Source organism: Calidris pugnax, unplaced genomic scaffold (genome assembly GCF_001431845.1).
Source record: "Calidris pugnax isolate Ruff unplaced genomic scaffold, ASM143184v1 scaffold44, whole genome shotgun sequence".
Lineage (NCBI taxonomy): Eukaryota > Metazoa > Chordata > Aves > Charadriiformes > Scolopacidae > Calidris > Calidris pugnax.
The window spans coordinates 32,651,021-32,662,025 of record NW_015094506.1 but is presented as its reverse complement, the minus strand read 5'-3'; the positions used below and the strand labels follow the sequence as shown (position 1 = coordinate 32,662,025).

At 38.5% G+C, this 11,005-nt stretch overlaps 1 protein-coding gene across 1 annotated transcript in view; it reads left to right on the top strand.

The window, feature by feature from the left end:
- Positions 1-10,609, top strand: part of ASZ1 (ankyrin repeat, SAM and basic leucine zipper domain containing 1) — a 37,897-nt gene extending 27,288 nt beyond the window's left edge. Inside the window, exons 10-13 of the mRNA XM_014963345.1 lie at positions 4,502-4,614; positions 7,981-8,086; positions 8,517-8,630; positions 10,451-10,609. Coding sequence (XP_014818831.1) covers positions 4,502-4,614; positions 7,981-8,086; positions 8,517-8,630; positions 10,451-10,609 — 492 coding nt within the window. The remainder of the gene's footprint in view (positions 1-4,501; positions 4,615-7,980; positions 8,087-8,516; positions 8,631-10,450) is intronic.
- The last annotated feature ends 396 nt before the right edge of the window (positions 10,610-11,005 follow it).

Below are 11,005 nucleotides of genomic sequence, written 5' to 3'. Positions count from 1 at the left end.
ATGGGGGCATGTGTTCTAGCAATTGGAACCAATGTTTGTGTACAGATGTTAATATTCCTTCAGAGCTGGCATCACAAAGATGTTTTGTGTGAAATTTTGTAACTGAGTAGAGTTTTCAAGTGTTTGACAGAGCTCAGAAGTAATTCTGTATTCTCAGAGGGTGAATGTATATGGAGCTTTGTCAATGAAGAGACTTTTAAGAGTTCACTTTTGTAAGGTGTTTCAGCGGGTTCTGATGCTGCTGCTTTTCTGAAGCCTCAGGATCATGCCTATTAGACAGCATCCCAGTGTGGGCTTCAGATGAATCCTAAAGCCTCCATTGTCAGGAAGTTTGCTCTTAAAGGAGATACTTTGTGGCTTTCTTCTCACCACTGTGTGAGCTGCTGTCTTGGATTGAACTGCAAATTGCATTAAACTGCAAACGTGACTGAGTATATCACAGAATCACCATGGTTGGAAGGGACCTCTGAGATCGAGTCCAACCACAAAACAAACAAGCAAACAAAAAACCAAACAAACCCCCCACCAACAAAACAAAAAACACAACATCCCACTCAATCACACCCACCCACAAACCAAAAATCTCAGGCACTAGAGCATGCCCTGAAGAGCCATGTCTATGCGTTTCTTAAAGACCTCCAGGGATGGTGACTCCACCACCTCCCTGGGCAGGCTGTTCCAGTGCCTGACCACCCTCTCAGTAAAATAATTCTTCCTCATATCTAATCTAAACCTCCCCTGCCGCAACTTTAGACCATTTCCTCTGCTCCTGTCATTATTCCCTTGGGAGAAGAGGCCAACACCCACCTCTCTACAACCTCCTTTCAGGTATTTGTAGAGGGCAATGAGGTCTCCCCTCAGCCTTCTCTTCTCCAAACTAAACATGCCCAGTTCCCTCAGCCTCTCCTGGGATGACTTGTTCTCTAGACCCCTCACCAGGTTGGTGGCTCTCCTCTGGACACGCTCCAGCACTTCAATGTCTTTCCTGTAGTGAGGGGCCCAAAACCGAACACAGTACTCAAGGTGAGGCCTCACCAAAGCCGAGTACAGAGGCACGATGACTTCCCTACTCCTGCTGGCCACACTATTCCTGATACAGGCCAGGATGCTGTTGGTCTTCTTGGCCACCTGGGCACACTGCTGGCTCATGTTCAGCCAGCTGTCCCCCAACACTCCTAGGTCTCTTTCTCCTGGGCAGCTTTTCAGCCACTCTTCCCCAAGCCTGTAGCGTTGCCTGGGGTTGTTGTGACTGAAATGCAGGACCTGGCACTTGACCTTATTAAACCTCCTCCCATTGGCCTTGGCCCATTGATCCGGTCTGTCCAGATCCCTCTATAGAGCCTTCCGACCCTCAAGCAGATCAACACTCCCACCTAGTTTGGTGTCATCTGCAAACTTAGTGAGGGTGCACTCAATCCCCTTATCTAGATCATCAATAAAGATATTAAAGAAGACTGGCCCCAAAACTGAGCCCCGAGGGACACCACTGGTGACTGGTTGCCAACCAGATTTTGCCCCATTAATCACAACTCACTGGGCATGGCCATCCAGCCAGTTTTTTATCCAGTGAAGTGTACACTTGTCTATGCCATGATTTGCCAGTTTCTCCAGGAGAACGCTGTCGGGGACGGTGTCAAAGGCCTTACCAAAGTCCAGGTAGACAATGTCCATAGCCTTCCCCTCATTGAGAAAGGAGGTCACATGGTCATAGAAAGAGATCAAGTTGGTTAGGCAGGACCTCCCTTTCACAAACCCATGCTGGGTGGCCCTGATCCCTTGCCTGCCCTGCACTTGCTGTGAGAGCTCTCCCAAGATGATCTTCTCCATGATCTTTCCTGGTACCGAGGTCAGGCTGCCATATGTTCATATTGATCACCTGTTTTGATGTTGTAGTTGTTACTTGGTTTTGTCCAGGGGGCACTGGGGGAAGGGGAGAGAATTGTGGACTTTAGTGAATGGCTAAGCCTTACGGTTCCTTCATCAAAGAGGTATAATTTCACACAAACTGATAACTTCTGTTTTCAGTATTTTAACATGTTTGAGGCTCCCTACTATAAAGAGGGCTTTTTTGACAAACTGAAGTAAATACCTGGATGAGCTGCTTTTGCACAGGAAGATGATATCTGCAGGAACAAAATTGTTTTGCCTCTTTAGCTCTGCAACAGCAGGAAACAGCAGTTCCTGGAAAATAAGTTGTGCTTTGTGCATGGACATGAATTAATTAGCGAGTCTTCAACTGAGAATTTTAAAAATGACATAACACTCCTGAGTTATTAGCACTTCATAAGTTATCCCAAATTCTTGATGCAGTCTAGTTTTAGAGTTCTACTAAGAGTTTCTCCCCACACTGCTGATAGAACAAATCTAATCAGTTTCCTTGTAATTCCAGAGTTGAAAGTATTTTAGTGCGATGGCAGATCTTCAGCTAACAGCCAGCTATTTTAAAAAGCCTGGATCTTATTACTACAAAGATTAATGATGACCTCTGATGGATGCCTCTGAACCAAGCTGCTTTGTATCTAAAGAACTGGGGAGAAATCCTGTCACTAACATGATACACTTTCCTCCATCAAACAATATCAGAAAGATATTTTCTCTGTAAATATCTTTATCTGTATTCTACAACAGAGCCTAAACAATGACTCTTTCAAGATGTAATCCTTGCATTCCTTAAGCTTATAAACTGTTCCATACCAAGTCAAGCCTGTTGAATATACCGGGTCATGTCCATTCAACATTTGGAGGTTTTTTGTCTGATTCTGTGCTTCCCATAACGCTTGGATCTTTTTTATCTGGTTTTATTTGAGCATTTGTCTCATGAGATAGCAATAGAAGTAAGTTTGCTTCTGAATGCATTTAGGATGCATAAGAAGGTTGCTTTCTCTCATGTTTATTGGTATAGAATAAGAGAAATTGGCATCCTGTTCTGGGTTTGAGATTGCATACTGAAAAGTCAAAATTTAAAATGTAACCCAGTTGTTTAACTTCATTAGAGAATTATCTGGTCTGTGTGCTTCCATAGCATAGTTCCAGGACTGTCCTTCTTCTACCCCACTCCCCACAAAAAAAAATTAAAAAAAATAAAAAAAATTTGCCAGGTTATTAAATTTAGTGGCCACTAGTGCAAGATGGCAAGGATGTAAGAGTTCATGCATAACTTCACCGCTTTCCCCTGAGAAAGTACATCATCTTTCATGTGTTGAGACAATCTGTTATTTGCCCTTTTTTTTTTTTTCTGTCATTCTTTAGATGGAAACAAAAGGTCATGTTGATGCTGGAGCATGAGTTTGGGGCATGGATTTTCAGGGATTAGGTTTTGTTTCTTTATTTAGTTAAGCTAGAGTTGATGTGCCTAAAATCATAATCTAGACTGTGGATAGTCTGTTTTACAGATATAAGCAAGTACTTGTACAACAACTGTACATTTTTAAACATGGCCACTTCACAATAATATTTGCATTATTTGGACTGCAGAGTGTAATTGAACCAACACAGACTTAAAAGCTTACTTATCCATAAGGGAAAAGGGCTTCTTGCACTGTGCTTGTTCCAGCTTTTTGGGCTTTTCTTAAATTGCGCTTTTCTTCTTTCTTTTTTCTTTCAAAAAGCCTTGAACACTTCAGAACTCTTCTGTTGTTCTTTGCAGAATTAGTCAAGAGTAGAGAATATGAACTGGTTTGAGCTTAGGGACTGTATAAACTGATGTTAAGTAGTATTTAGGCTTAGTCTTAATTTCAGGCAAGAAATCTGTCCTTCAGGTCTAAAAAAGGGCTGCTTTTACAGGCTATTTCATAGTGGAAACATCTGGCTGAATGTCTTTTTAACAGATCATATTCTTTCTGTCTCTACGAGCTTCTGATCATTTGAGGTTTTGGAGGTGATGTGAACCAACTACACTTCTTTGTAGGCATAACTTATTTTGTAAATTAAATTCTATAAGAAATTAAGGCTTTAAAAAGTATCATATATTATGAAATCAGTTTCTCTAACTGGAAAAAAATACCCACCCAAAAGCTTGTAGAAGCCCTTCTTAAAATCTAGCCTCTTTCTTTAAAATTCTCCATTTGATGCTGAGTTGATAGTTTCTGTTCTTTCTTCTGAGTTAATGGTGTATCACCATCATGATGATTGATTATTTTCTTACAAGAGATGACTGAGATGATTCCGAAATAGATGAGCATAACATCCTAACAACAGGGGTGCTTATAAAAACTGCTTTTAATTTTTTTTTAATAAACCTTAAATGGCTTTTCTGTGTGTCCTGTGCAATTTCTGTTTGGCTCTTTCACAGCTCTTGTAATTTTGTTTTGCATTACTGAATGATTTCTGCAATTTTATTTTTTCCTTTGGCAGTTACACACATTGTAGTTGGCGGCAATAACTGAAAAGCAGCTTCTTTTGACACTTAATAATTAGAAGTTTGCACAATAGATGGTACTGCACTGTTATGTCTAATAAGTATTAAAAGTAAATAATATTTGGAATTACTCTTTAAATTTAGGTCGGCATTACAAATCCTGGAGATCAGCGGAAACTCCTAGATGCTATTAGCGAGCTACAAGTGGAAGAAATAAGAATTGAAGACCTCCCTGAAGTGATGGAGTTGGAATTGAGGTATTAACTGCGTATCTAAGCAAATGGAAGTGAAATATGAACTATTTAAGATGATTGCATTGTTTCCTATAGGTCAAAGGTAAAATATTCTCACACCTTATCCCATGCATAACATTTATGAAAGTTGGTGGATTATGAGAGCTGGTGTTTTTTACAAAGAAAGTTGGAAGCATAGATTCCTCTTGTAAGAATCTGTTTATGGGTTATATTGCCATTACATGCCATGACTTTGGCCATCTTTTGGAGCGGTGAATTCTTTCTTTGTACCTCAAACAGGGTTTTATGGCCTTACTGTGCAGGGCATTCAATAATAAACTCTGAAACTGGCTTCTCAGGCTCCAGCATTAACTTCTCTGATATTTTATGCTTTAACTTCTCTGATAGACTTCAGTGAGCAGGTTTCGATATTTCTTTGTGGAAATGGGGTCTTGCCCTCCTTGCTTCCCCATGCTTCAAGAGCATTATAGATCCTTATAAACCACACATGATGTGGTCTCTGTAATTTTCCATTGTGTCTGTAGACAAGGCAGGCTCTATAAATCTTGCAGTCAAATTTTTCTGATTGTAAGATCCAATAAAAAGATGCGCGAGAGGAAGAGATGGATGTATATATTATATAGAGGCATGTATGACAGGGACACTGTAAATACTCTGACAGCACCTGAGCCTTTCCTGTTAAAATAGAGGCTTTGCTGCTGAGCTGGGGTTGCAGGCCCTGCGGGCGTCTGGGTGTCTCACTGTCCTAATTAGGCACCTTGAGAAAAGGGTATTGACTCTTCAGCAATAAGGGATAATTAGCTGCAGTTAAGGAGGACTTTGCCCAGTTTAAGCTTCATGCAGTTTTATACTAGAACTGTATGGCTTTTTTCAGATTGGTCCATAGTGTTGTTTATAGATATTCAAGGAGAAAGCTTAAAAATTTGTACAGAGATAGTAAGTGCAGAAATAGAAGAAGTTAACAGTTCACTGCCTCTGTGGCCAAATACAATAAAAAATCCACATGATGTCCAGTGCAGCCTCACACATAAGTGACATATGGAATTCCTAATTACAGTATGATCATATATAGTTATCAAAACCAGAAAATGATTGATTAAAGATTGAACTACACAAAATATGACAGCGTTTCAGTTATGGCAAGCACTGCATAGTGTTCTAGAAAATGGCTTGACATGTATTCTAGGAATCTGACCTTGAGACTGAAATCATGGGCTATGTTTACATGCTATTACATAAAGATTTTACTTCCCACTTGTTCAAAGTCATTCTGTGAGAAGGAAAATCAGTCATTAAGTCATAGAAAAACTAACATAGTAGAAAATGTTGAACTGATTGATTATAAACTCACAGAGTGTCTAGCACTGTTTAGCCACTGGTGTTTTGACAGCCATTAATTCTCTTAAAAAGTGATTACTTTTTGAAAATGTTATTTCAATTTGCAAATGCAAGAACATGTCACTGCAACAGATAGTTCTTAAAAAACATTTTCATATAATTTTCTGTTATCAGCATAATAAAGAAGTATGAGAAGTATAAATGTTTTCCTTTATTCCCCTCCCCGTTTCATGCCCATGACATACTTTATTTTTGCTGAGAATCCTTCCAGAATTCCTAAAAATAAATTCCTTTGTGACAAAACACAGAAGGTGCCATAACTGATCCCAGCCAGCTAAAAAGTTATCTTTCTAAGTAGAAGGGAATTTACATAATTGTGGCTTGACTGTACTAATATGGGAGGAACTGTCTGACTATCTCCAGATGTGATTATTTTGATTTTTTTATCCTAAATATTCAGTTCAGTTATAATGTTCTGAAATAAATATATTTTTTTTAATAAAAACAAGCTAATAAGCTTTCTTACTTCCCCACCTTCATAAAAACCATGAACGGGCTTGTTTATTAACCTCCAGCATCCCCAGTGATGTTCCTGATTTCTGGGTTAAGTGTTAAAGTCCTGACAGTTCAGCAGTGTTGCAAATCAGAGATGTCCTGGGCAGTGGTGGAAACTTTGCTAATAAACCATCTTGTTCCAAAGCTAAAGAAAAACACTCTTGTGGGTAAATTCAGTCTCTGTTTAGATACTGGCATGTAGCTTAGTTTGGCAAATTTCATGTGTACCTTTTTGCCATCAGAAGCAACAGCAAGTAAGGTTGTGAGTGTGTTACGTCTCCGTTTAGTAGCAGGTTGCCCTTGGGAAAAGAGGAACATTGGGCTCTGAATTAATTTTTTCAGATCCTCCCGTAAATGTAACGGGAAACCATGCAATAGAAGCTTAAAATTATCTCTTGTTTTGGCACTGCTTACTGTTCACCTGAATGGCTTATCGCTAGCGGAAACTTTTCTTCTGGAGATCCAGGAGTTTTGGGGTTTAAGAGCTCACTCTGTAAAATGATCTTTTTCCTTGTCCCCCTTTCTTCTGCCCAGTCAAGGGCAACAACTTTCTGGCCAGCACCGTGACTTATAACTAATGCTCTCTGAGGCTTCCAGTAACATAAGTTGACGGAGTCAAGTGGAAGCTCTAGAAACTTTGCATTGAAACGTCAGTTACATTTTTCTGTCCTTTTCTCCACTTTTTGGCAATACTGATCAAACTAATTTTTCAGAGTTGTCTTCCTGCTTGTATTTCACCAGTAAGTATAAATTTTCTTCAAGACAGATAATACCAGATATTTTAGGCTTTGAGGAATGTATTTCCAGATCCAGGGGCCAAGTCAGCATTCCTGGATTCTTCTGTCTTCCACTATGCTGGAGATTAAATGACTCTTAACCTAGTCATTTCAGTCCTAGCTCCAAAGTACAAACCGGATTTATTTTTTTTTTCTTCACTTCTTCGTCAAAAATGTAAGCTGCAGGTCAGGAACGTTGATATGTCAGCATAAAATTAACTATAAATTCTCTGTTTCTGGTGTTGCAAGACTGTGGTCTGTATGTGCACATACACAGGAAAACAGAGTGTTGTGGTTATTATGCATAATGTGTTACGAAATCACTCATGCAGCAGGTAATGAAATGTTTTCGTTGATAATACAGGATTGATGAGAGTTAGAAACAGATGTGGAGGTTAATAGAATGTCTCCGAAAAGCTTTTGAGTGACACTTTTCAGTGTGTCTTACTAGCTGAATATTCCAGAGAATTGAATGATTTGTTGTCCTTCCCAAAGGGAGGGGATGTGCAGAACCAGCTTACTAAGTTGTTAAAGGTAATGTTTAACTACCCTGTGTTAAAATGACACCAAATTTCTTTTATGCAGGGAAACTACATGTCTGATTCTCTCACTAGCCGATGCTGGAAATGCATAGATAATATTCAGCTGGCAAAAAGTCACAGCCTTTAACAAGTAATGGAATATCATTTTATTTTTGTAGTGGAGACGAATTCCTCAAGTTTCTTCACAAGTTGAATAAAGAGTGTAGTAAGCTGACCGTTCCTGTGCAGACCGTAAATGAGCATTTCCTCAAGAATTCTCACAAGGTATTCAACCAAAGCAAGATTGATTTAGAGTATATTATTCTATTCTAGAATCGTATTCTACCTTGCAAAATGAAAAATATGAACACTCATCAGCATCTTGATTATTGGTAGTTATATAGTGCTGTCCAATGTTCTTTCTCTAAAGGACACCTTTTTGTAATAACTTATTTCAAAGAGTTAAGCCACCCAGTTAAGGAGATAGATCTATTTCTTCATGTTTCTGCTGATAGAGGAGTGAAGGTGACAAAAGGCTCCCACAAAGGCTGACAGAGAGCAGTAGATCATATTGTGCTTAAATTATACAATGAAAACCCAGTATAAATGCAGTTATAATCTTTTTCTGACACTGTTTTTATTTATGATATGTTAATTAAAGAATAATAAATTATAATCTACAGTAATTTTGGCAAATAACTGTAACTATTAACAGCTAGTGCTGCAGTGGGCACCAAATGAAAGTTTTATTGAAGTCTGCAAAGACTTGGTGTTCAGCGTTGAAAATCTGGGAGAAGAAGTTGCCAAACTGAAGGACCTGGTGGAGAAGGTGGGTGTGTGTGAGTGAGGCTATTAAATGCTGCGTACAAGTTTCTGCATGCAACCTCAAATGTCACATCCATCAGTGAAATGTTGTGTCCCTTGATCTGGCACAGGCTCTTTAGCTGTACCTTGGACATTGCATCTACTTCTACCCCATCCACCTTTCTGTGGACAGAATGAGAAAAAAAAATCTAGAATATTCTACAGCAGCACGGACAGTCTCCAAAGGAAGGCACAGTCAATCTGTTTCTTTCTAGCACAGGAAAGAATTAAGTGGAATATATCCCTGTGCTCTGTGCCCTGTGGACAACCACTGTGACATAAATGCCACTGTGAATACTTAACACTCTTACTTCTTAATTAAGGAATCTTTTGTTTGGAATTATTGACTCAGAAGGAAGATACTAAAGTTTTATGGATTGAATGGGAGGCATCCCAGATAACTGCAGAGTGACAAAAGAAGAGGGTGGGAGAGGTCAAGGCTAGATGTTAGCACCACATCAGTCATTCTCAAACCAACACAATGACACGCTCTTGTCAGATGGGGTCATTTTAAGTAATAGCCCAGTAAAAGGAATGGTGGCTGGCGTAGAGTAAATGGAGCATCAGTGTCAGAAAGGAATCTGTTGCTGAACGAAGCCATGTGGAACTTAGACCTTGAGTATAATGCTACAAATGCAATTTCCTGTAGTTTAAGTAAATTTAATGTAATATAACAGCCTTCTCCCAATAAATCACTTAACAGCAAATCTGTTTAAGAGGTAGACTGAGGCTGTGGCAAAGAAATTTTTAGCTGTATGTGTTCCTTTTTTTTGTATATGCAGAAATCAATTGTATGTATATATTTGATTCCAGTATGTGCAGGCCAGTTACAAGTGTTGGGTGGTATCTGAGTTAGATGCAACTTGACTTTGCTGTCATCTGTACTTAAGGTTTTATAGCTGTTGAGATGAAGCTCGGTGGCTCTGTACCCAGTGCTAAACATAGGTGTTAAATGTTAGCCTTCTAATTACCTCAAAAATGTAATTCCCTTTGTACTGAAATACAGTAGTATTTAATTAATTTCACAGATGAAGACTTGAATACAAAACATTTTTGTGCTACTTAATTTATGGTGGGGCACTCTTGAATGAGTAGAGCACTGAAAAGTGCCAATGTAAGTGAAACGGTTAAACCTCTTAAATAATAAGTTTGTATAAATTATCTTAAAATCTTTAGTAGTGTTTGCTAAGCTTAGTCATTACAAGACTTTGCCGGCAGTATATGTTATGTCTGTAGCATAATTTTTGAAAGCACGGTAAATCAGATGGCCTTCCAAACATTATAAGCTAAGGTGGGGAATCCAGACCTAAACCTGCTGCACTTCACAGCAAGGCTTCACTCAGTCCAACAAGGCACTTGCAAGGTACTTACCATTCTACCTTTAATTTCAAGAATGCCTAATCTGTCGCCTATTTAACTTGCTGTTTTCATAGACAGTTGGTTTAGTAATTAAATGGCGAAAGTTCTGGTTAAAATATTTCAGTTGAGATGTTTTGTTATTAGATTTTTGTAGCATCTCTTAGCAGTGTGTTTTACCCTTGAGGAATTAAGTTTGTAAACAGCTTGTTTTTCTAATATATATTACAGGATGATTGAGTATCATCTAAGATAAACATTTGCACACGTTTATTTCGATTGAAGTAGGACACAGAAAGTGAGAAATAACATCAACCCTAGACGCATGCAGAGTCTTAGGACTGGCTACTTTATCACAGACTTAAGAAGCTTTCACACTAACTTTTTTTCTTTCTTGCACTTTTTACATGAACTTAACATCTGCCTCAGCATCAGCAGAAGAATGACCCCAGCCGAGTGAAACTCCCAGAAAAAGCACCAACCTTGGAAAAAAGATTAGTAAAAACGGGAGCAGTAACATTGCTTGGATTCGGTTTTTTCTTCTTTATAACTAAGTTAATGGTAAAGAAAACCCGGCTCTACATTTAGTGCTATAAATTATTTTGGAAAACTTGGTCACATTATGCTTCTGTTCAGTATAGGCAGCTGAGCTTAATTCATGTGAAAATTTGTGTAGTTTCTCATCATATCTGTAGTATTTGCATCCAGTAAGTACTTTGATCTAGAAATAGTTATTAAAAATTAAAACTTCTACTTAAATATATCTTAAGGTTTTATTTTTAAAATTCTTTTGGTACAGACAGTAGGTCTAAAATCTTGTCAAGGCTGCTTTTCTTTTGGCATAAAGCTGTAATTATTGCTTACTAATTGCTCATTTCATTTTTACATTTAGCTGTTGTTCAGAGGTGAACATAAGCAAGTAATTCTGATTATATCACATGTTGGTATTTAAAATTATGATGATGTGTTTTGGGGGGTTGGGAG